At 47.0% G+C, this 24,870-nt stretch overlaps 2 protein-coding genes across 2 annotated transcripts; one reads left to right on the top strand and one right to left on the bottom strand.

The window, feature by feature from the left end:
• Positions 1–1,673: 1,673 nt before the first annotated feature.
• PPP1R10 (protein phosphatase 1 regulatory subunit 10) lies at positions 1,674–17,754 on the bottom strand. Its single transcript, XM_065912409.1, has 20 exons — positions 17,668–17,754; positions 16,916–17,443; positions 10,686–10,804; positions 10,015–10,101; positions 9,725–9,860; positions 9,260–9,311; positions 7,458–7,535; positions 7,136–7,309; positions 6,849–6,954; positions 6,640–6,752; positions 6,066–6,166; positions 5,669–5,813; positions 5,434–5,592; positions 5,079–5,325; positions 4,851–4,914; positions 4,552–4,746; positions 4,342–4,417; positions 4,003–4,116; positions 3,166–3,834; positions 1,674–2,908 (listed from the first exon to the last, which is right to left on the bottom strand). The coding sequence occupies exons 3-20, from the start codon at positions 10,790–10,792 to the stop codon at positions 2,799–2,801; spliced, it is 2,733 nt and encodes a 910-aa protein (XP_065768481.1). The 5' UTR covers positions 10,793–10,804; positions 16,916–17,443; positions 17,668–17,754; the 3' UTR covers positions 1,674–2,798.
• A 489-nt stretch (positions 17,755–18,243) lies between these two features.
• Positions 18,244–24,794, top strand: MRPS18B (mitochondrial ribosomal protein S18B). The gene is made up of 7 exons (XM_065912386.1): positions 18,244–18,396; positions 19,745–19,853; positions 20,132–20,229; positions 20,356–20,424; positions 22,068–22,134; positions 23,597–23,656; positions 24,232–24,794. The coding sequence occupies exons 1-7, from the start codon at positions 18,319–18,321 to the stop codon at positions 24,525–24,527; spliced, it is 777 nt and encodes a 258-aa protein (XP_065768458.1). The 5' UTR covers positions 18,244–18,318; the 3' UTR covers positions 24,528–24,794.
• The last annotated feature ends 76 nt before the right edge of the window (positions 24,795–24,870 follow it).

The following is a 24,870-nucleotide window of genomic DNA, read 5'->3' as shown; positions in this document are numbered from 1 at the left end:
AGGTGTGCTGCCTGGGAGCAGGAATGGGAGAGATAGAATAATGGTGATTCAGAATTGGAAATTGAACCAGTGTGCTTGGGGAAGGGTTGACAGAGGAGTCAAAAGTTAAAAGGTAATTTTGGGGGTGAGGGTGGAAATGGAATAAAAAAGGAGGAACAGACCACCTGAAAAAACCTGAAAAAAGAGATGTGTCTGCAAGGCTTAGAGAAACAGAAATGGGTACAGTGACATGGACCCGATGCTCAAACTCTCTCCCTGCCTTAAAAAAAAGGAAACTCAAGTGACAGGTTATTTGGGGTTTTCATGGAGAATTTGCAAGAAAAATGGCTGAATTTAGTTTTAAAATAGAAAAAGTGAAATTCTCTTAAAAGGTTCTTGTGGCCTGTTGCAGGAGATGGAGGGAAGAAGGGGAGAAGCAGGCAGTTGATGGAACCAGAAGCACAAGAATTTTTAACTTTTTTTGACTTGAGCTGTGTACTTCATTGGTTATTTTTCAGCATGGCCCTTGTATTATGTCTTCTCAGGTCCTCTCCCAGTGCACAGAGGAACAGTAGGCTGGCTGAACACTCTCCCAAGAAGGGGCAGAAGGATAAAATCAGGCAAAGTGTAGGTAGCATGTGTTAAATTTAGGGAATTGCTGTCCTCTTGTGGCCAATCCTGGAAACAACAGCCGAGAAACTTGTATTCTAGGGCTGTGTCTTTTTAGTGTTTTCCAGATCAGCAATCAGCAACACTTGTGAATTTGTTAGAAATGTAGAATCTTGGAATTCATTCCAGACCTACTGAATCAGAAAATTTGCTGAAGCCCACGCCCAATCTGTCTTTAACAAACCCATCAGATGATTCTGATGATGCTGAAAGGTTGGAAACCACTATTCTCAACCTATAGCCCCAAGTCCCCACCCTCCCTTTTCCTCTCCCCACAAAATGTAATCTAATATCTAATATAGAATAGCAGAACTTCCTTTTTAAACTTAATACTCTCCGTGTTCTGGAAAAACCTCCTGTCTCCCTAGGAGTGTTTTTTTAAATATACTTTTCTTTCTTGGCTGCACAGCACAGCTTGCATGATCTTAAGTTCCCCAACCAGAGATCAAACCCAGGTCTCAGCAGTCGAAGTGCTGAATCCTAACCACTGGACCACCAGGGAATTCCCATCCCTGGGAATCTTACTCCATCAACTACGCCCTCAATACCTAGCCTTAAGATCTGAAAATAACTGCGTCTACACCTAGCAAGCAGGGGTATTTCCCACTACACTGCTCTTTGGGAATAAGCTGTCTACACTCTTAAAATTTTTCCACTGGAGCTGCTCAGTCTTGCAAGAATCCATCTGTTTTTCCTTCCTTCCATCCCTAGGAACTGCTCTTTGATCTTTCTTTCTCCACTTACTCTTATCCCTCTACTAAGCTAGTCACAGGGCTGGTAGGATCAGCTAGAATCAACATGCCTATACCTCCTACAGTTCAGGTGATCTGTGAGCTCTGCCCTCCCCAGCGTTCGACTGCATGCCACCTACCCTGTACCGTGTGTGGTGTTTATAGTCAAAGCACTCCTTCACCCGTGTTTCACTTAGCAAAAACAAACGATTGAAAACCACACTCCAGAGGTATTGAACCTTTGACCACAGCTGATAATGGTTTTTTTTAAACAGAGTCCAAACACACCAGAGGTTAAATACTTCTCTTTCCACTGTTTATTATTAATGTACAAAATATACAAAACCAAAAGAAAAAGAAAATACTCATCCTCAAATCCATTGTGGCTCTAACCCAAGACCCTGCACAAAACCTAACCAATCCACTGTTTTCATAGAAAACAACTGATGCCGAGACGGGTGAAGGAGAGGACTGGGAGAGGGCAGGTCATCTTATCGAATCCACCCAGGAAGGTACCTGGCTGGGCATTCGGAGGTGGCCGACAGGGCAAGGGAGCTGGAGGCCTCACACCTACGAGGTTCCAGGTGGGGACCAGGAGCACGCTCACTCCCAGAGGCAGTGCATGTAGTGTGACTGTCAGGCCCAGCATGCCAGGCTTCAGTTGATGAAAAGCTGGTCTCACTGTTTCCAGAAGGAGCTGTAGGCAAGGATGGACCACCGCCATGGCCTCACCTCTGCCAGCTAAAACTTTCATGGGCTGCAGATGTGATTTGCCATCACTGAACCTAGCACACCCAAGGCGCAAACCTGAGTGTCCTCGAAGATTGCAAAAGTCTCACTTGAGAAAGGACTCAATGTAAAAAGCCTGTGTTTGGGGAGGGGTGGGGATGATGTGTTCCAGAACTCAAATCCAGCCTGATTGAGCCCTCTCAGTGCAGTGGGGTACACGGTACCCCTTTACATCCCCACCCATGGGGAAATGAACGTGGCTGGGAGAATTTCATAAGTGCAGCTGATCCCACGTCAGAGTTCCGTGTGCATGTGGAAAACCCACGGCAGGAGAGCAGAGGTGTTCTCCAGGATAACCAGCTTTAGGTTCTCAGGCGTGAAGGGTAATACCGGAAAGGGGCTTGGGATACAGGGCAAAACTCCTCAAAAAGTGAAGCCAACTGGGTCTCCTCTTCAGCAGTCCAGGGTACAGAATGTGTCCAGTCTCTCTCCTCCCCAGATTGGAGGAAAATATGTACATCAATGCGCACCAGTGATCAGAAAACCCCCAGAACCCAGGCGTGTGGGCACTGAGGGGGCCGGCTCCTCATCAGCTGGGGGAAGGGGGAAATGGGCCTCACAGAAGCCATAAAGAGTGGAAGGAGCAAGGCTGCAGTCCACAGGGTGTGTGGGCAGGGCGGCAGGTGGTCCCTAGGGCAGGGGGGGCCCATTGACACCCGGGTGGTAGAAGGCACAGTTGTTCTCATAGCGGCAGTTGCCCTTCATCATGAAATGTCGACACACAGGGCGGTTTGACATGTCTGTGGGAACGAGGATGGAATTGTTAAGACAGGAAGGCTCAGATGTCAGTGCCACGCATCCCCCCAGTCCAAGGCATCCCGAGAGCCGTCTTTCAGAGACCTAGTCTTGGGGGCCTGGGAGAAGGGTAAAACAGGCATGCTGGGAACTGGGAGTGAGGTGACCTCATGTTCTGCCTGACACACCCCCAGTAGTGAGGTCCCCCAGAAACTTGTACAAGACACCAAGAGCTGAATGGGGGCACAGGGAGCATCCTCACCTCCTCCATGGCTGTGGCCACCATCATGCCCTCGGTGGCCCCCTCCTCCATGGCCAGGGCCATCATGGCCACGGTGCTCGTGAGGGGGTGGCCCTCGGTGGTCGTGTCCTCGGTGACCAGGGACATCATGAGGCCGGTGGCCATGGGGCCCCCCATGTCCAGGGCCTTCATGGGGCCGATGGCCACCACCAGCACCCATTCCTCCACCAGGGCCTTCATGGGGGCGATGTCCACTGCCTCCACCCATGCCACCGCCAGGGCCTTCGTGGGGGCGGTGCCCACCACCCATGCCACCGCCAGGGCCTTCATGGGGACGATGTCCGCTGCCACTGTTCATGCCGCCACCAGGGCCTTCATGGGGACGATGTCCACCGCCGCCAACCATGCCCCCACCAGGGCCCCCTCGTCCATTTGGGGGTCCGCCTCCAGAGCGGCCTCCTCTGGCCCCCCGGAATGGAGGAGGAGGAGGAGGAGGTTCATTTCCTCCTCGGCCACCACGGCCTCTATGGTATGGCCCAGGGCCAGGTCCTGGCCCGCCCCGCATCGGGCCACCCCGCATAGGGTCACCTGGGCCATCCCAGAAGGGGTCGCCCCCCCGGGGAGGGGGTGGGGGACCCAGGAGACGTGGACCCACTGGCCCACCAGGGCCCCCAGGGCCTCCATGGGGACCTGTTAGGAGGGGAAAAAAAGGGAGAGATAATGTCAGCTACCTGAATTATACCTAGAGACCACCATCTCCCAACCTAAACCACCCCCAGGTATGGTCAACCCTGTGCTGTTGTTACCAGGCCCAAATCCAGCAGACAAGCCCCTTCCAACCGCTTGCTCTCCACCTACCTGGCATAGGCCCCCCAGGTCCAGGGGGGAAGTGCTGCATGCCCTTGGGGCCCCCAGGGCCTCCAGGTGGGAAACCATTGGCTATCGGACCAGGGCCTAGGAGTCCATGTGGCACTGTTGAATGAGGAGTGAAGCAGTCAGCAAGAGGATTCGAGAAGAGCGGCATGATGTCCTCCCGCTTAGGTGCATCCAGCCAGCCCTTCCAACCAACCTGGCAGAGCACCGCTCTCTGTCCAGCCTTCCCCTCCCACGTCTTGCTGCCTAGTGGCAACACCCATGCTCCCCCAAGTCCACTGGCGGTCCCCTCGCCCAGGCCCGGGGGCTGGCCCTGAGGATTACCCAGCATCTGCTTGATCTTGTCTGAATAGTCTGCTTGCTTCAGCAGTTCTTCTGAGGGATGACTGTTGGGGCTACCCTGTAAGGCAAGGACATTAAAGACAAGGTCAACAGAGGACAAGGCTAACACCCTGAGGCGGAAGAGGACGGGAAGGTGAGCAGAAGGGGCATAAAGAGCAAGGAAGACAGGAGGGGGCAGGAGGGAGGCTCTACCATGATGGAGGTGAGGATCTCCTGCACGTTGATGCCCCCTCCTCCAGGACCCTGGGGGCTCTTCCCGGCACCCATGCTCCCCATGAGATTAGCCAGGACTGGAGGCAACTTGGAACCGCCTGCACCGTCAGGTGAGCCACCGGCTCCCCCAGGTTCCAGGGTCTCAACATATGGGGTCTCATCCATGGAACATTCCTGAAAGAACAAGTGGACAATCAAGATCAACAAGGGATGAGAGATTGTCTCACATGAAAGAGGCATTAATACAATCACAACCTCCATCAGCACGCAATACTCACCTCATCTAGGGGAATGAGCTTTGGGGGGATAGGCTCATAGGGCTCAGGATCAGGCTCATGAGGACTGTCAGAAATACCGCAGGCAATAGAAAAAAATAAAAGAGTGACAGTCAAATTATTTACTCAGGCCCTCCGCTTTCTTCCTAACCCCCACCCCCTTCTAATAACCTCAAGGCCCGTTGTCCTCAAGGGCTCAATACCTCAGTGAGCGATCCCCCTCCTGCTCACCTTTCCTTGTTCAGGAAGAGCTCCTGAAGGATCCCCTTCTCCCGCTCAGCCTGGATGTACCGCTCCTGGCTGTTGCTTCCAGGGGTGACGAGGGGCGAGGGCAGCACCAGGGGTCGGGGGCACACCCAGGGCACCTTCTCTTCCATGTTGTCATGGCTTAGACGCCGGGCTGTCTCAAATGCATGTCGGTCTGACAGTATCTCTCGCTTAGCTGCTTCACCGAAGTCCTTGATCTTATTCACATTTACTATCATCCAGGAGAAAAAAAGCAAGAGGGGAAAGTAAGCCCTACCAAGTCCGTTTACCAACCAAGTCCTTCAACCCTACCTCCTACAGAGGAAACTGGATCGCTCACCTCGCTCAGTCTCATCCAGTTCAAAATAGAAATACTCTCTCAGCTTGCCCTCCTCCGGCCACGTCACAGTTTTCCTCTTCCTGCCTTTCCGGGTCAGCTGGCTAGGATCACCGGGACTCTCCACCGGCTTCACATCCAGAGCTCCTGGCTCCAAAGAGGCTGGAAGCAGACGTGATTTCAGACCAGTCCCTTCCTTTCAAAGAACCCCCAAACCTGATCCAGGTTCTGAACTCACCAGTATCCATGAGCTCTGGGACTTCAACAGGCGGAACTGGGGTCCCAGGACGTTCTGTGTCCATAGCCTCGGGAGGTGCTGGCTCTGGGGAAGAAGGTTTGGCCGTGCTTGGTTCTGTGCTTGTTTTTCCTTCAAATGGGCTTGGCTATTGTGGAAGAAAAAGAAAGTCACTGAGCACACAGCAAAGTCAAGGTCAAGGCAGGGCAATTTGTTCAGGTTCCAGGAAGGATCCCTGGACACTTCCTGTCAAGGAAGACTGTCTCTGACAACGCTCTGCCGCCACCAGTCTACGTCTGAAACGCCTCCTGCCTTCCACAGGCACTCTAAGCTGCTGGGCCCTTCCTCTCCATGTATCTTCTCTACCTGGTCACTGGTACCTACGGCCCAGCGCCCGTACCTTGGCAGCTGTGGGTGACAGCACCTTCTTCTTCTTCTTAATTTTGATGCCTGGGACAGGGGCTGAATTGAGTGCATCCAGAAAGCCCAGGCCCTCCATAGCTGCAAGAGAAAAAAAAACATAAAATAGCATCATCAGACCTCTTCATGAGCCTATTCTTACAAAGTCTGAGCAGAAAATTGGTCAATAAAGACGCTGCCTGAATGTTGGACACAATAAGCTCAAGGTGAGCAGGAAGTGTATGTAGGGGGATTTGCAAAAAAAATTCCTGTCATTCTTTTAAAGGCAGGCAAGCCATGGCTCTGGATATGAATCACAGCTCAAGTAAGTGACAAAGCCAGTCCCCACGAACGTGACAGCTGGGAGCACCCCAACCCATCACTGAGTAGCAAGCCTCCCTACTCCATCTTTCAAATCACTCCTAAGCCATCCTCTGAATGACTCCCATGAAGGGAATTTCTGAGGTACACACATTAAAAGACACCAAGAAATCAAATGAAAATGGAGAAAAGCGTTTCATTCCCATGAAGAGTTGGCTCCCAATTCCAAGTACATCCTCCCACTTTAGACTCACGCTGTGGTGGGATGATCTTCACTTTGATCTCTTTGGTGGCATTGGGTGTTGTGTTGAGTGGTTTGTATTTCTTCTCTGCAAGAGGGGCAGCATCTCCTGGGGCAGCTGCAGAACTGTGAGAAAGGGAATGGTCAGCACCAGACTTGCCCCTTCCTTCTCCCTCAGGGCCACAGACACCAACCATTCAGAACCCAGAATGTGGTCCGTACCTCTGACGCTTGAGGGGGATGGGTTTAAGGTTGTACTTGTCAGAAACCACCACTGCACTGGCATTCTTCTTCACAGGCACCAAAGACGGGGTCTCCAGCTCTAGTCCTGAGGGAAAAGACCTGGTGTTGGAGACAGACTGTTCCTCCCTTAACCTTCATCAAGCCGTATAAACCCCCGTGACGCTTCACCCACTAGTGTTCCATCTTCTTCAGAGTTACGGTAGAAGTCTGTAGGCCCGGCTGCGTACCTACCCACAGACCCTCCAGAGACCAGAAGGCAGTCTTACCAGTGGAGCGGAACTTGGCGTGACTGGGCGCTGTGGTGCGGAGAGACTTGGGCTTCTCCTTCTTCTTTTCCGGGGCCTCCTCAGCCCGAGTCTCAGCCTTCACCTCAGTCACCGGTCGCTCAGGAGGGGTGGTTCGACTCTTTCCCTCTTCTTTCCGTTTCTTCTTATCTTTCTCTGTTGTGGAAAAACAGAGAAGGAAAGGATTTTATTCAGACAAAGAGAAAGACTGTCAGAAGTAAAAAGCAGGCTATGGGCATGGAAGGCCACAACCCAGTGGGAAAGAAAGAAATAAATCCAAGGGATCAAGGGCCAAAGAGCTTACCAGCAGGCTGGGTACTGCTCTGGGAGCGGATGACCGCCATCCAGTCGCTGACAAGGACTGAGGCCAATTTCCGGAGTTCTGCAGGTAAGAGAAAGAGGAAATGCCTAAGTAATGTAACATACTGCATGGAGATTCAAGTCAAAACTAGAAGATGGCAGAATAAACCCGTGCCTGTGCTCTTCCCCTAACCACTTATTACAATAAAATCAGGAGAAAGGTGGGCAGAGTTCAAGTATCTGAAGGGCTATTGGATTTAAAAAGAAACTGTATTAGTCTACCTCGTCCTAAAGGGAAACTTCATGCAAAATTTCATGAAGGCACATTCAGATCCCCTTTAAAAAGTATTTTCTAGGCAACCGTTTTTTCCTAGAATGCTGCTAGTGACGAAAGCCTTTTAAAAAATCAATTAGATGTTGCAAGAGTGAAAAAAGAAACTGAAAAACAGACCAATTTAGGATGAATGAACACAGTTTATCTAGAGAAAAAAGATGGTCAGAGAATTTAAAGATAAACATTTCTAAATACATGGGGGGAAAATGCCTTTGTTGCCCTTTCTTTCCTTCTGTACTTGGCAAATAACATCTATCTACAGTATCTCTTTCTAGGCCAATGTTCCAATTATGGGCTCATTCAATGATGAGACTATTGTAGAACATCAGAACTTTTCAAAACAGTCACAAAACTGGTAACTTCTATACCTAATGCAGTATGAACCCAGTGCATCCCCAATGGAGGAATATAATATCCTAATATCTTTGGGGAGCAACTGATACTGTGGTCCAGGGACACAGGTGATAAGCAATGTACAAACTTCAGTATCTAAAGTCAGCACAGAATAATGAAGGCAGCAAAATTAAGCCAGCTGAAAGAGGAGCCAATACACCTTAGCAGATAATCAAAAGATGGACAATGATTTAACAGGATCTTTCTGTGTTACAGACCATCCTACAAAACTACTCTGAGATGTCACAAAAATAGTGAAGTGCTCATCATATAAAAGGATGGAAAGCCAGGGAATATTTTTCACTTAAACACCACAATGTGAGTTAAAACAAAATCAAGATCGTTTATCCTGGAAAATGTTCCCAGGGTTTTCTGCTCCAGCTAATGGGACTACAGATAGGCCTGCTCAGGACTGGATACTCCCACCACACCAAAGCCATAGCCTCTTTCCAAAGGGACCAAGCACATCATTGCCCACAAAGAGCAAGCCTATATTCTGATCAGGGGATCAGCTCTGCTGCAATACTGTTCACTTGTGGGAAACTAGTATACCCTGTGCTCCTGGTTTACATCTTGGGTAAAAAAATTTGGGGTGAACTCTTGGATGGGTGTAAATCCTCTTTTTCTCTAAAGAAAAGCCAGCGACTTTCCTGGTGGCACAGTGGATATAGAATCTGCCTGCCAATGCAGGGAACACAGGTTCAGTCCCGGGTCCAGAAGATTCCACAGGCTGTGGAGCAACTAAGTCCGTGCGCCACAGCTACCGAAGCGCATGCGCCCAGAGCATGCACTCCACAATGAAGAGCAGCCCCTGCTCACCATAACGAGAGAAAGCCCGTGTACAGTAACGAACACCCAGCACCACCAAAATAAGTAAATAAATTAAAAATACAAAAGAAAAGCCAGAACTGTATGACCCTTGCCAGGAGCTCCAAAACCCTTTGTCCTAGAAAAGGAAAGAATCTGTTGCTGTCAAAGCTAAGATATACCCCAGGAGTTGCGATTCTGCCATGCCCTAACAGCAGGGTGTTTACTGGGAAAACTAGCATATATGTTGTTAGGAAAGGACAGGTCCTCACCTTCATCATCACTCGACTTGCTCAGCTGCTTCACCAATTTGGCCGTGTTGTTCTATCAAAGATAGGGAGCAACAGGACGGTAAGTGACAGGAGGAAAAGCTGCCCCCTCAGAGCTCACCACCCCCACAGATTCACTCAGTCTCTCAACAGCCACTAACACTGCACACTCTCTCGTACAAAGCCCTTGGAGACATACTCTTACTCTAAATCAACCCACTTAGGTAAGTTCAATCACTCTAATTTTACAGATGAAAGAACTGAGGCATGGATACACACAGTGCCCCATGTCATACACCTATTAAAGGGGACAGATTTGAACCAAATCTTGATTCCAAATTCCTACTACTTTTTTAACTATTCTACCTCACAGGTCCAAGACTGCAGCCACATCAAAATGGATGTGGGTTTTTCATCTGTTAGGCTAAACCAAAAAGGAAGAATCAGGATTCTAAAGACCGAAGGTACCTGTTTGAGATGGTCAACAGTGAGGGGCAGGTGCTGCAGGGTCAGCAGAATTTGCTGTAAGAGGGGAATGTTGTTGGTCGTCTTCGAATACGTCAGCCAACTGTTAAGAAGCTTATAACCGCCGACGTCAATAAACCTGCAGGCAGGCAGGGGGATCTGTGATGCCCTTCCTGGGCCTTGGGAATACACCCCACCCTCCTTGTCCCCCTTCAATGACCGAGGAATCCCGTGCCTCACCACCCCATTTCTAACTACATCTCCCCATCCCAGTCACCCAGGTCCCCACTTACTTGACCAGTACTTCTTGTGAACGGGTCTGCAGGAGAATGTTCAAGTACGTGCACCGACTCACCATCTTTCGTGCCTCTTTCATCAGGCTGTAAAAGAGAAAGCACAGTTAGAAATGAAGGGTGTCTAATCTGAAGTGCCCAGAGATTCCCGAGAACTTGTGACTCTGCTCCCGGGTTGGGGAGTCGCACAGGCCCCCAGAAGGATGGGGTGGATTAGGGGAGATGTGGAAACCCCCAGAAGGGTGGAACACAATGGAGAAGATGCACTGAAGTCTCCAGTCTGGGGAGGTGGGTGTCCCTGCTTCCCCCACACACAGGACATGTCTGATGCTGCTTCCGGGTGAAAGCCTTTGCCTTCAACTATCATCTCTGATTCAGTCCTAAGTTGCTTTCTCCTGGAAAACCTGAGGATCCCTGAAGGAAAACATAAACAAACCAAGACTCCTGTCACCTGGCTCCTCTGCTTGGGACTGTGGCTCTCTAAATATTCAGAGGCCATTAGGGCCAGGGGCCAACTTTACTATCACCAGTTCTAACATAATTGGATTTGAATCCTAGTCCATTGACTCCCACTCCTCTCAGGAACACACCTCACTATCTGCCTTAAGGATAGTCATATTACAACACACAATATCCTCTACTCACAACAAATTCAAAGGGTACAGACTCACCTGAAGATTTTCGAAATCCCATCCACACTCTTGACTTCCCCATCTCGGTTAAGGAAACTATCCAGGCCCTTGAGAAGCTCTTTGGGGTCTATGGGGCCCGAACCCATGATCAAAGTTTTCTAAGAGAATAAAACAAAAACAAAGAATAAATGGGTGGCAAGGACAGCTCCAACTGTCTCTAATAAATTCCATCTCTTCATTTGACAGATTAGTAGCGACTAATTATTCAATCTACATTCAACTATATTCACCTTTACCCAAATAAGAAAAATCAACACAGACCATTGTCCCCACTATGAAAACAGTGCTGGCAAGTGAAGCACTGTGTTAACACTGACTGAAGGAATAATAATTAGGCTGGAAGACTGAGGCAGCACCTGTCCTCTTGCTCCAAGTGACATCCTTCCTAGAAGAGCTGAACTTCACAATGTATCATAGGTAAGGTTCACATTCCCAAAACACTCAACTCTCCAAGGCATTTTTGCTTATTATGTATGGTTTCTCCTTAGTTGTTAATGAATCTACCTTAAAACACACACACACACACACCCCCAAACTATAGCTTGAGAAGAACTGGGCCAATCAGGGGTGTTGGACTAAGTGTCTTCCATGAATCAATTATTTTCTGTCTTAGCTCACAAAGAGTCAAATGCCACAGGTGGCAAGATAAGGTATGTTTCCATCAGTAGATAATCGTTCTAAGCTGTAGGTAAAAGAGAAGTAAATAAAACTTGAAAACAGATCCTCTCCCCATGGGAGTTAGGGGTGGCTCCCAGAAATCAGACAACTGGAGGTAACAAAAATCAAGCAGGTCCTCCTAAGCCCTGAAAAAAAAGGTCCCTCATTAATCAAACACTGCACAAGTTTTTATTGTTTCAAAGTTAAGGGCAAGATTAGTTTGTGGTTTCAAAAGCAAAGAAGAGGCTCTGACTCCTAACTCCCCACCTAAATCACACCACCACCCACTATCCCTGAGGAGGGCCTGAAATTAGAAACCATGAAGCCAAAAAGAAAGGAAAAAATAAAACCAGAAGCTGGGAAAATGCCATTAAATTTTAAGTAGCTACTTTAGACCAAGTTAGAAAAGGAGTTAATTAAAAGCTAAACACAGCTGTTTGGGAACAGAGAAGAGTGAAGCCATTTCTAGGCCAGAACCCAAGTTCAGAAAAGCTAATTTAGAATCAATATGGTTCTGATTAGGATTTTTATCCAGTGCCCCTAAACACTGGCTTCTGAGACGCAGAAAAGGCACCTTAGTAATACCGACATCTGGGAAACAAGACACTGGGTAGGAAGGTGGCAAGGTGAAAACAGCCTCCTGCATCTAGTGCAAAGACAAAGACAGGAAACAGTGGTGTTCTACAAAGATGACTATGCTTCTGCAAAAAGCAGGCTTCTTTAGAGATCACGTCAAATAGTGATATTTAATCTCAAGCTAAAAGAGAAAAACAAGCATAACAATCTCAACCTTTTACTCTTCCCAACAAAAAAGTCAATAAATTGCTCAATTTCCAGGTCCTAACAACCTAGGCCAAGAAGAGGCAGAGGCAGGGGTTGGGGGTGGCAGTGGTGGAGAGACCTGGTCCCCGAGACCAGAACCTGTGAGCTGAACACAAGGAGTGAAGAAGAAAGGTGAGCAAATCTGGGGTAACTGCTGTTGCTGCTGCCCTGGAATCTCCACAAGGGCAGCTAGAACCTAAGGTCAGAGGAAAAAACATTCAAGTCCAATACCAGATAAATTAGAAGTCCACAGGCCAAACCCACTGAAGTGTGGTGACTCTCACACACAGAGACAGACACGAGGATAAAGGAATTTTCCCCAGGTAGTAAGGCACTATAAAGTGATATATAGACACAACAAAGGAATACATCAAACAGATTTCCCATGTGCTACAGACTGGAAAAGCAAGAGTGACTCCCAAGTAATACATATCATTAAGTAACCAATGATATGCCATTTGACAAAAAGCTTTCCATGTAACTTCATTTCAAACCAATACCCCCTAAATATAGCCAGACTCTCAAAGCCAGAGCTGAACACATAGCACCTTGGAACAGTCCCTTTTGCACCACCAGTTAGGCCAACAGATCCATTTGCCCTACTTCCTTCACAGACACACATAAAAAAACCTGTCACTTGAGCTCAGATGTTCCTTTGCTTAAGGTGGGAGATTAGAGAACCTTCTTTTGAGAGAAACCAGTGAGCACACGAAGAAACTCTGTCCAGTGCCTTCTACTAGGAATGGGACTAGGACAACTTTTTATTTTCCAATCATAGCAAGCAAGAATAAAAGACAATAGCCAAGGAAAGCTAGAAGACAAAGGAGAAGAAACGTTAAACATTCATTTTGCACTACAGTTTTCCTATTATTTGGATTCTGGAAATATAATTAAACTTATCTCACAAAGAATCATGTGGCTTTAAAATCTAGGTGAATTTTCTCATGATGGTTTTTCTTCAGGGGAAATAGCTTTCACTCACTTAGAAGGACCCCAAGTGGCTTACAACCTAACTGCCTTATTTTGAAGTAAGCACGTTTAGAAAGAAGGTCCAAGGCACTCAAGTGGAAAGGAATGAAGAGCCTAGAACTCTGGCAGAGGCCTACAGCAGAAAAAGGCAAAGGAGCTGACCAGGAAAGGAGGGGCAGTGACCATGTGTCATAACGTATCAGGGAGCCTGGTAAGAAAGCTTAAGGAAGTTTTCTGGCAACAAAAATAATCCAGGTCATATGTTTTGATTTCCTTGAAGGCAGAACATATAGGAAGGTGGCAGGCAAGCAACCTCTGGCATCATCTCTACTTTGTCCTAAACCTGGGCTCTCCCTTCGGAGAATGTTGCTGGCAGAGACATGCAGACACAAGGCACTGGGCAATGTTCAACTTTTCTTACCAGAGATAAAATTAAGTCCAGAAGTGACACCAACTCCTGCCTCCAAAATACATTTTACTGAAGAATTATCAAGTAAGGTGAAAAGTTATCTATCCAAGCTAGTTATTCCGTACCCATCACCAATGAATCAGAACTGAATGGGTTCAGGACAAAAATTCTATGCAAGTTTAAAATCACTACTCAAAGGAGGAAGGAGTCCAAGTTTAACTTAAGAGGCCTCAGCACTTCTGGAAATGAAGTGCTTTGTAGCTTACATTCCCCACTTCCTAAGACAACTGATGCATTTCCCAGTCTGTCTCCACAGTGAACTGAATTATGTCTCAGGTGATTCACAAGGTTGCACCTCTCAAATAGAAAGGCCCTCCCCTTCAAAATCATTCTGGAAAGCTGGTAGCCCCTGCCCTCCTCCAAAGCTTATTTGCTTTTCAATAAAAGTGTAAATTCAAGTCCCCAACCCATTCGACAGGGTCCCAGGATAGAACTCTGGCCACAAACTCTAATGATCAGGTTGTCCGACGTTCTCGAGATGGATGTGGGTCCCCTAGGAGACCTTTTTCCCATCTCCCACGTTAAGGCAGATCTTCTTTATTATAATCCCCTGCTCACTAGAGATCAGGAACCCCAGTGGGTAGAATGCTCAGCTCCCAAGGTAGGTATGCTGCAGAGGCACATGGCAAACTGCTTAAAAGATAAAAAACTTGTGGTCAATAGGACATGTGGAAGAGTCCCTCCCACCAATCCAGAAGTTGAGTCATTCAAGAATCCATACCCAACAGAAAATTAGCCCTATAGTCTCACCAAGTCAGCACAAAGCAGTTGTACAAAATTGCTTTCCAATTCAGCCTAGACCCTTCACGGCTTCAGGGCAGGACTTCAAAAAATGAAAACTGTATGTAGAGTCTGATTAAGATTTGACTTGGAAAAACTTGAGAGAAGAAAGGTAAGAAAGGGACAAGACCCTTACCACCACCCTCAACTCGGGCATGGTTTTCAAACATGCACCAGATGCTACAGCACTGCACAAGCTGAAAAACGAGGACATTATTTTCCCACTGTTTTTAAGGAATTTTAGACGGGAAGGAAAAAGAAATTCAAAAAAGGGTGGCTCTTTGGAAAAAAAAGAAATGAAGATTGTGAAATGTAATACCAGAAAGGTTTTGCTTACCAGAAACCGTAGCTTGAATCCCCCTGCCTTGAGCTTACACCTGCCGCCTCCTTTCCTAAAGATTCACTTCTCATCTTAGTACCAGTGTACAGGAGCTAAGCAACTGGAGAACTGTGATACAGCACTGAACACAAAGAGCTTAACCCCACACCCAGAGGCGGGAATAAGGGCCACTTAGAAAGAAGTCCTGGAATACCCACTCTCCCCCAGATTTTCATTATACAAATCGACCAAACACGCAGGAGGCCCAAGGACTGACTGATTCCTGAGCACAAACGGCACATTTCAGGGTCATTAGGCCCGTTGTTTACTCCTGTTACTTTTTTTACAATCTTTGTGTTTTCCCCCAGTATTCCCCAACACACACTCACACACACACAACCCCGCTAAAGCTTCCAGTCCTAAAATACAGCTGTTTGACTGGTTTTCCACCCCAGGCAACTAAAGCAGGGAAAACTTCCAAGCAGTAGTGATGAGTGAGAGAGGGTGAAAATAAAAGCAACAGGCTCGGGATCCTTATATACAAAAACTAGAGCTGCCAAAGGAGACAGCTTCAAGATCTAATTGCTACAAGCTTTTTTCAAGATAATGGTTACAAAAGATTAAAGAACATAAGGAAAATGGCTTTTCCCGTCTAGCAGCAGCGTGCATGAGGAATCCAGAAGGCATCTGCTCGGGGGCGGAGTTTCGAGAGAGGGTGGAGAAACGAGGAAGAAAGCTGATTACATCACCTTTCAGGGCGGCTCCTCCCCCTTGACCAAGTTTCTAGGGCGGCCCTAAGCTCTGGATGGCAAACGGGGAAGGAAAAACAAAGAAGCTGGGACGCCATTTTGTAATGGAGAAGAGGACTCAAACTTAAAGCTATCCAGGCTCCGCCGGTAGCTCTTTACATTTTAAAACACTTTTTAGTAAAAAAAAAAAAAAAAAAAAGAAAAAGAAAAAAGCAGCCCCATCCTGAATAGTCTTTGACCTATTTTGAATCAATAAGAGCTTTGTGAGAATACAAGCAAATAAAATATTTAAAAGAACAATTTTCTGCGGGGAGGAACTGAACTTGCAATTGAGGTTCAACTTGCTACTAACGACCACCGCCCCCGCCCCCCCCCCCCCGCATCTTCCCTATAAAGGGAAAAGGGGGGAGGACTTGGACCCCTCTCAACAAATAGGGTTGAGGTGGGAGGACAGGAGAAAAATGGGTCAAGACACAACCTGCAACGCCGCTTGGAAGACAAAAGGACAAAGAAAGTCGCCATATTGAAGCAGGGAAGAAAAAAAAAATTCCTTTTAACGACACAAATCTTTTCGATAGCATTCAATTGCACTAAATGGCTTGTTAAAATTAATACTCCTGAATTCCACATTTCCCCAACCTTTCCACCCTCTAACTGTATTCCCCCGACCAGAAAGTATCAAGTTAAAATGTTACTTTTCCTTTTAAATAACCTATGCAATCTGCAACAATTACAAAACATTCTTTACCTCCCCAACTATCAATCTTGTATGTATTGGCACTAAGATTATATTTTGCCCTGAATTAAGTGTCTTGCAATCTTTATTCCTAGATTGCCACCTGAATTAACCACACAAATATACCCCAAGCATATTACATTAAAATTGAGAGGAGTTAACAATCATTTAAAAATATACCCAACTATTACTGCTCTCCGCCCATCTCCTTACCCTGCAATCTTTATGTACAGATTGCTTATTAATCTGGCAAATTGAAAAGCGCCCTGCTTGTCTCACACACAAAGAAGTGGGACTTCTGGGCCACAAGATCCACCATCTTTTGTATGTGAGCTCATTAACCCTTTTGAAGACTGCTAACGAGAGGAAGGTAACCATTCCTCCTTATAAAAAGCAAACACTTATAGCTTTGGCAGTCTGGAAATTGGCTGGATTACCAAGGGTTAACCATCAAAATCCTAACTCGCAGGCCCTCCCTCCACCCTCTCCTTGCCTGCAACAGAGCAGGGAAGAGGTAGGTGGTAAGGGAGAGAGAACACTGTTTTAGACCCAAAGGCCCTTTTTAATGGAGATTAAGTGACCGGATCGGTCCTTCTCCAGTTCTCTATTTGTTCTATGGTCTCATTTCTTCCTCTCATTATTTTGGTTTCACAACGGGAAACGTTGATTTCTTGTTGCAAGGCTGGTTTTTGAAAATTCGACACTTACTATCCAATTTTTTTGCGACGTCAGCACCTCGGGCTCAGGGGGGGAGGGGATTAAAATTTTGGAGAAAAAAATAAAACAACCAACCAGGACCCAAAACTCAATTATTTGGGGGGCCTCATTGGATCAAAAAAATCTCTTTAGAAAAAATAAAGGCCAACTCAGTATTCATTTCCCCCCCCACCCAACTCCATTTAGGGAGGGGGGTCGTAGAAAAAAAGTTCTGAGTGGATTAAAAAAAGTAAACGCTGGATGAGTGGACTTGGGTGAGTTTGGGAAGGGAGGGTGGTTGATTATTTTTGAAGTTATGTGGTGACGGTCCTTCGGCCACAGATTTCAAGTCCCAGGCAGCGTGGGCTGGTGGGGTGGGCAAGATAGGTGGGAAGGGGCAGAAGACACAAGTGGTTGGGCTGGTGGCTGCTCTTTTCCCTTTCCCCCCTCTCTCTGGATCCTTTCAAGGGCTTAGATGTTGCTGCGGCTTGTTTCTTTTCTCCTGGTGGCCGGCCTGTCTTTCTCCGAGAAAATTCAAACCTGGGATAAAAGGAACACAAGGGAGAAAGATATAATCAGTACGGGCTGCTTTAAAACACCCAAAAGTACCATTTTTGTTGTCCCCAAGCACCTCCATGTCCCACCCCGAACACAGCCGCTTAATACGAGTCATGGCTCTCAACTGAGCCCCCGTTTGACCCAATCCCCAGGCCAACTCTCCGAGCAAAATTTTACCCACTAACCGACAAAATTGCAACACTTACCTCTAAACGAACCCCAGAATGGCGACTGCCCGCTCGGGCGGAGTCTTTTATACGAGGACACCGCCCAACGCGCCCAAACGTGCTAGTGAAACGCCCTCTTCGCGAGACAATATGCGCGAGGCGTGAATTCATTGGTCAACCAGACACACCACTCACCAGCTGATTGGATATCCGGCCTTAACCTTCGCTCAGCCCCTTCCCCGGGCACCTTCTTCCGCCTCCTTCCTTGGGGGGCCCCCTAACGCGTGCGCGTGACCAAGCAGCCTAGTACCTCCCTTTCCTCTGCTTCCACCACTTCCGCCCTCGAGAACATGTCTCATCAAGGGTTGGTAGAATCGGGCCTGCGCATGCGCAATGAAAGGATTGCGGTCAAAAGCGACTTCAAAATTGCTTAAAAGATAGACTCTAAGAATGTGAGCTAAGAGTCATAGTGACTGGTTTAGCAAAAACGCAATTTTAAGGCCGAATTCGATTGTGACGCAGTTGAAATTGCCCTCGCCTTACGCAACCCCCCCCCTTCACGCTTCCGTCCTGACGCAGACGCGCGTCCGCCTTCCGCACTGCGGGGTCGTCCTTGGCCCCACCCTACTCTGGTTCCTGGAACATGCGCAGTCTCCTTTGCGGACTTTCCTGCTTTGCGGGTACGTCAAGATGGCTGCCTCCGTATTGAACGTGTTGCTGAGGCGCCTTCCTAACATTTCGCCCTTCAGAGGTGCCTACGGAGTTCAGGTAACTCCTTGGGGCACATTTTGTACAACCTCAGATTTGTTTGTACCTTCCAGAAGGTTGTACCTTCTGGAGGTCGTCGCTCCACTGCCGGGAATCCAGGAGTGGAGACCTTCTCAAGTGCTTATACATTGGCTGTCAAGGAAACGCTCTACTTCCACCATCCTCCCCCTTCTCCTCTCACTCCTCAGTACAGCGCGTTTTCTAATCTCGAGACAAGGGTTAAGAGCCAGGGTTCGATGTCATTCTCTTCCCAAGTTTCCGTCTCGGCTCGATAATTAGGCGATGGAATGGATTGGACCCCTTGGCCAAACACAAACCACTGTTAACTGTATGGTGATGTCTAAATCTTTGATGCCCGAGTGTGTCCTTGGGTTGTGAGGGCCACTAACTACTACCAGCCCGCTATCGCTCAGTAAAGCCAGGATGCATTCTCACTACCGGGGGACCAGTTTCTCGGCTCTTTATCTCACTAAATCAGTTTCTTAACCAGAGCGTACATGAGAGCATAACTACTTTGGATTGCGGTTTCCCCTCAGCCAGACGTACTTACCACCCTGGAGATTCTTGGTAGGGCAGATTCTTGATGGGGCAGGGTGATTTTGGAAGGCTTGCCCATCTGCCACTCCCCACAGTGGGACTGAAGAGTGATGAGAGGGTCTACCACAGAGTTAATTATAGACTTGGTAGCTTCGGACATAGCGTTAGGACTCAAGTTTGTTCTGCCATGTGGAATGTTGACCATCAACTTTTTTTATAAGACCGGGCAACTCAGTGATTCAGGATTCAGCTGAGTTGGGAGACTCACCTGTCCTTTACATCCTTTCCGTACCACACATCTTAACTTCAAGAAGATAGACATTCTCCCTTTTTCTCCATTACACTGAGTTCATTTCAGGAAGTACAGAAACATTGTGTGCCAGGTTTTTGAGTTGTCTTTTCAAATAAATTTGCTTCCCAGTCACCTATCCTATTTATCTTCTAATGTTACCTTTTCTTGCGAGATCCAGCTGGAGGCAGGGATACCGGTTGTTGATGGTGTAGATTTAATAAACCAGTCAGTTCTTGTCCTTGAACTCAGTGTCTCGTTTTCCCTCTGTTGTCCAGTCATTCAGTTGTGTCCGACTCTGCGACACCATGGACTGCAGCACACCAGGCTTCCCTGTCCTTCACCGTCTCCTAGAGCTTGCTCAAATTCATGTCCATTGAGTTGGTGATGCCATCCAACCATTTCTGCTCTGCCCCTCCTTTAATAGGTTCCCTTCTGTTGCTTATGGTGTACGTTTAATAAATCAATCACGTTGTGTCCTTGAACTCTTGCCTCATTTTCTCTCTGCCCCTTCTTTTATAGGTTCCCCTCCAGACTCTTTGCACCAAAGCCCCCCCTGAGGATGATTCTTTGCCCCCAATTCCTGCTTCCCCTTATGAGGATGAACCATGGAAGTACCTGGACTCAGAAGGTACTTGTTTATTTTTTTAATATTTATTACTTATTTATTTGGCTGCGCCAGGTCGTGGCTGCGGCATGTGGGATCTAGTTTCCTGACCAGTAATCCAACCCAGGCCCCCTGCATTGGGAGCACACGATCTTAGCCAGATCTTGCCTAGACCACCAGGGAAGTCTCCAGAATGTACTTCTAAATGGACAAGGGGCGCATCAAGTGAGGTCTGAAATAAGTGGACAGAGAAACCTCACCACCATCACCCAGGAATAGCTTGTATGGTCTTTTCATTTCAGAATACCAGAACCGCTATGGTTCTCGCCCTGTCTGGGCTGACTACCGTCGAAACCACAAAGGTGGAATACCTCCACAGCGGACTCGAAAGATGTGTATTGTGAGTTTCTGAGGATGGCACATGGATGGGACGAGGAGTGGGGCTGGAGGCCATAGTGACAGAGGCAGCAATACTTCTCTGACAGGGCTTTGAACGTCTTCACCTGCCTGTTTGTTTTCTCTACAGCGTGGAAATAAAGTTGCTGGGAACCCCTGCCCCATCTGCCGGGATCAGAAGCTGCATATTGACTTTAGGGTAAGGAGAATTTTGTCTTTAGTATAAAGACTTGGAGTCTCTTTGCAGTACTAAAAGAGATTACCTTAGGTGCCCCATTTTTCATATCCTGGGCCCCTTAAATCCATTTTGCATTGACTTTCTGGCAATGTAAAAACATTACTCTTTCCAGCTTTTAGTATTTATTTATTTACATATGGCTGTGTTGGGTTTTAGCGGTAGCACACGGGCTGTTCACTGTGGCGAGGGCGGTTTACTGTGGTGAGGGTGTCTCTCTACTTGAGACAAGTGGACTTAGTTGCCCCGAGGCATGTGGTATCTTAGATATCCCTGCTTTGGAAGGTAGATTCTTAACCACTGGACCACCAGAGAAGTTCCTCCTTCCAGACTTTTGCCTTCTACTATGGGTTATATTCCCCTGGAGAAGGAAATGGCAACCCACTCCAGTACTCTTGCCTGGAAAATCCCATGGACAGAAGAGCCTGGTAGGCTGCAGTTCATGGGGTTGCAAAGAGTCGGACACGACTGAGTGACTTCACTTCACTTTCGTGGGTTATATATAAAAGATTCATCTCTTACTTGTGAAGTTTACAGTCTAAATTGGCAAGAGAAATGCTCATTTCTAATGAGAGGGAAATGCCCAAAGTTTCATTTATATCAATCAGTTACTTTCAGGTAGATTGGACTAGTTTTTTCCTGGAATTTTCTTTATTTTGTTGTCATTGATTTTTGATTGCATGTCAGGACTTGGGCCGGGAGGGCAGATACATGAAACAATGTATAATCTAGTTATTTTTTCAAAAAAAACCTTCATTGTGAGGAGAGGACTTGTTTGTTTGTTTGTTTGTTTGTTTGTTTTTTTGAGGACTTGTTTCTTAAAGGATTCAGAAACCATAAAGATGACAGTGGAAAAGTGCTCTTCTGCATTTGCAGTATTAGAAGATAGTAGAGCAGAGACTGGCTGGTCATCAGGGAAGTTGGAGGGCATTCATATGTCAGTCAGCAGAGGCAGGAATCTGATTGCTTCCAGGCTTTTTCTGATACAGGTTGTAGAGGCGTCCAGGAGATACTTGTCAATTTCAGCTATGTATTACTAGTTACCAAAAACGACCATAATCATTTGATACAATTTATAAGAAATTACATGACTAAGGGAGAGAGAAAGGTTACAGATGGAATAGTGCAGATGAGTCCACCTGCCATTGCACTCTGCCAGTATACCTGCTTTTCCTTTGGGAATCTGATCACCTGTGATTAATTGCTGGCTGGGAGTCATTCTAACTATTAAATCTCTAAAATTGATCTTAACAAATATATACATTACATATAACATACCTTCATGTAAGTTAGTCACTTACAAACATATAACACATCCTACATTTTCTGAGTGATTTCAAGGGTTTGCCATCCCGCTGTCCCTAATGTGTTGCATGAAGAGCTAACTTTTTAACCTGACCCCTGCAGAAGAGAATTCTTTGTGAGTCTCAGTTTTAGAATGTAGGATGTGCATGTGAAATGGTTAAGAGGCCAGGAAGAGGAAAAGTTTGCAAGAAAATATGTTCAGTAAAGGGATGGGGCTAAAACCGGGACATGGTGATGAACCTCTAAACATTTTACTGACTTCCCTTTCCTCTCTCTTGTTTTTCCACTACTTTTCTCTACAGAACGTGAAGCTCTTGAAACAGTTTGTCTGTGCCCACACGGGTGTCATCTTCCATGCTCCATATACAGGTGAGCCCATCATCCCCATCACCACCAGAATAGCTTTTTCTTATAGCACCTCTTATATTTATTAAGACAGACAGGTATTTCTTTAATGACTCCTACTAATGGCATAAAAAGTGGGATGGAACCTTTTGGAAATCTTGATCTAAAGGGAGTAGTCATATGCTGAATAAATTACATGTGGACAAAAGATCCAGGTGAGTACTAATATAAGCAAACTATCTAAATGGAGCTCTTAAAAGATAAATGGTGCTGATTGTTTCCTTTCTCTAGGATCTCTTCACTTTTCTGGAAGGCTTTCTCATAAATTGACTGTTCTTTAATGTGATTGACAGTTCAGTTAGATTTCCCAAATTTGGTGTAAGCTCACCAATTCAAGATCACATCTATCTATTCCCTAACTACAACCACAGGCCAAATCCAGCTCACTCTCGTCCATTTATTTTCATACTGTTTACGACTGCTTCCAGGGTGCAATGGCAGAGTTGAGCTGAGATAGATAATAATATATGCCTAAAATATATGCCACAGTGCCTCTGGTGTATGGCCCTGTACAGAAGCAGTTTGCCAACCTCTGTTCCAAAGCAAGATAAATTTGCAAAGAATAATCAGAATCCACCCTTTTAGGGGGTGGTAGCCTGGTCAGTGGAGTTTGGTTTTTCAAGGAGTTGGGTTTTTTTTTCCTTTTGGCTGCACGTGCAGCTTGTGGGATTTTAGTTCTCTGACCAAGGGTCAAACCCAAGCCCTCAGCAGTGAGAATGAGGAGCCCTAACCACTGGACCCCCAGGAAATTCCCAGGGAGTTTTAAGAAGAGTTTTATAGTCAAGTTGTAAAAGGCTGAAGGACTATTTTGCCACTTTCTCAGATAATCTTCCCCAGATCTGAAATCCTTTCTTCCTTTATTGAATCTTTCTCTGTGGATTGTCCAAGTTAGCCCTTTAACCACACTTTCCTTTTCTTTTTAATATTTATTTTTATTTATTTGTTGGGTTGTGCCAGGTCTTAGATGTGGCACACAGGATACTTGAGCTTCTAGTTGTGGCATGTGGGATCTATAGTTGCAGCATGCAGGCTCTTAGTTGTGGCATGTGGGATCTAGTTCCCTGACCAGGGATGGAACCCAGGTCCCCCGCATTGCAACTGGGAGTCTTAGCCACTGGGCCACCAGGAAAGTCCCACCACACTTGCCTTTTGAATGGTGTTCTGCTTTCTGTCTTGAAGCCTTTACCATTAAATGGCTTCTCTGTACTGGCCAGACCCTCCTAAGTCTTCATCCTGGTTCTCGGAGAACATTCTTGCCACTGAGCAGAAGGGGAAACCGAGGCTTATGGAGAGGTCAGGGGAATGGGGTCATTAGGTAGAGCTGGTCTTCCATAACTAACCCTCAATCACGATAAGGAAGCAGGTGTGTTCTTTATTTATTGTACCTTATAAAATGAGCTGTGAGTTACCTTTTTTCTCCCCACAGGGGTCTGTATGAAGCAACACAAGAAGTTGACCCAGGCTATCCAGAAAGCCAGGGATCATGGTGAGCATGAGAAGGGGCACAGGGCAGTTTTCTTAGGCATAAGGATAGTGACTTAGGGCTGGAGAGTGGATATAAATCCTCCCAGCTATCTGAGAAGTAGCACCCAACATGTTCTCAAGAATCTCTCATCATTCCAGAGTCCTTTAGTTTCCTCTCCTGAGTCTCTTACCTTGTCATTGCCCTGTCCCTTTGTTCTTTCCCTGCCTTCTTATTTTGTAACTGTTGGTCCCAGTGCCATGGCTAGATCATAAGAACTGTGTATAAATTTTTGACCCTGGGCTCCATGACACTTTTGCACAAGTTAGGAACAGGTAGCCCTCTGTTAGGGTAGATGCAGCTTCCTCACCCTGGCACAGGACTGCACAGCTTGGCAGGCAAGAGCCCAGGCAGCACGTCAGCCCACACTTGCCCCCTTGGCCAGTTACCTTTGGGTGGCACACCACATGCATAAATGTACCCAGTGGCTCTGATTGGCCCTTTCCTCCTTTTATATGTTATTTTCCTTATTATCTTTGTTAATCTGAATGACCCTTTCCTCTCCCCTGGCTTTGTCTCTTTTATTTTTAACCCCCTAGGTCTCCTCAGTTACCACATTCCCCAGGTTGAACCCAGGGACCTTGACTTCAGTACCTCTCATGGAGCTGTGAGTGCTACTCCACCAGCCCCCACTCTGGTTTCTGGTGACCCCTGGTATCCATGGTACAGCTGGAAACAGCCACCAGAGAGAGAGCTGTCCCGCCTTCGCCGGCTCTACCAGGGCCATCTCCGAGAAGAAAGTGGCCCTCCACCTGAGTCAATGCCCAAGGTGCCACTCACGGCCCCCACTGAAGCCACCTCCGCTGAGCAGGCGGGCCCCCAGAGTGCTCTGTAGGTGTAGACTGGGACGGGAACCAGCAGGTCTCGTAGACAATACTTCATCCTGAAGAGTTGTGTCTACTTTGTGGCCAGTGGCAAGCTCAATCACCAGAGATGATTGTTGGTGAAAGGGATGAATACTCAGGAGGCTGAGGGAGGGCAGTACAGATTTGTATGGGAAACCTCAGTCCCTGCTGTTGTAAATAGATGGGTTATACATTGTTACTATTTCAGACTTGTGCCAGCTGCATTTTCCCACAATAAAGCTGTATCCTGTCTCTGGGCTGAATTTCAAATGAATGCTTTGGTGGGGGTGGGGGTTGGGGTTGGGGTTGGGGTTGGTGAGGGAGTGGGCAGTG

This window comes from Muntiacus reevesi, chromosome 20 (genome assembly GCF_963930625.1).
Source record: "Muntiacus reevesi chromosome 20, mMunRee1.1, whole genome shotgun sequence".
NCBI classification, from domain to species: Eukaryota; Metazoa; Chordata; class Mammalia; order Artiodactyla; family Cervidae; genus Muntiacus; species Muntiacus reevesi.
Note: the sequence above shows the minus strand (reverse complement) of the source record. Positions and strands in the feature narration are given on the sequence as shown.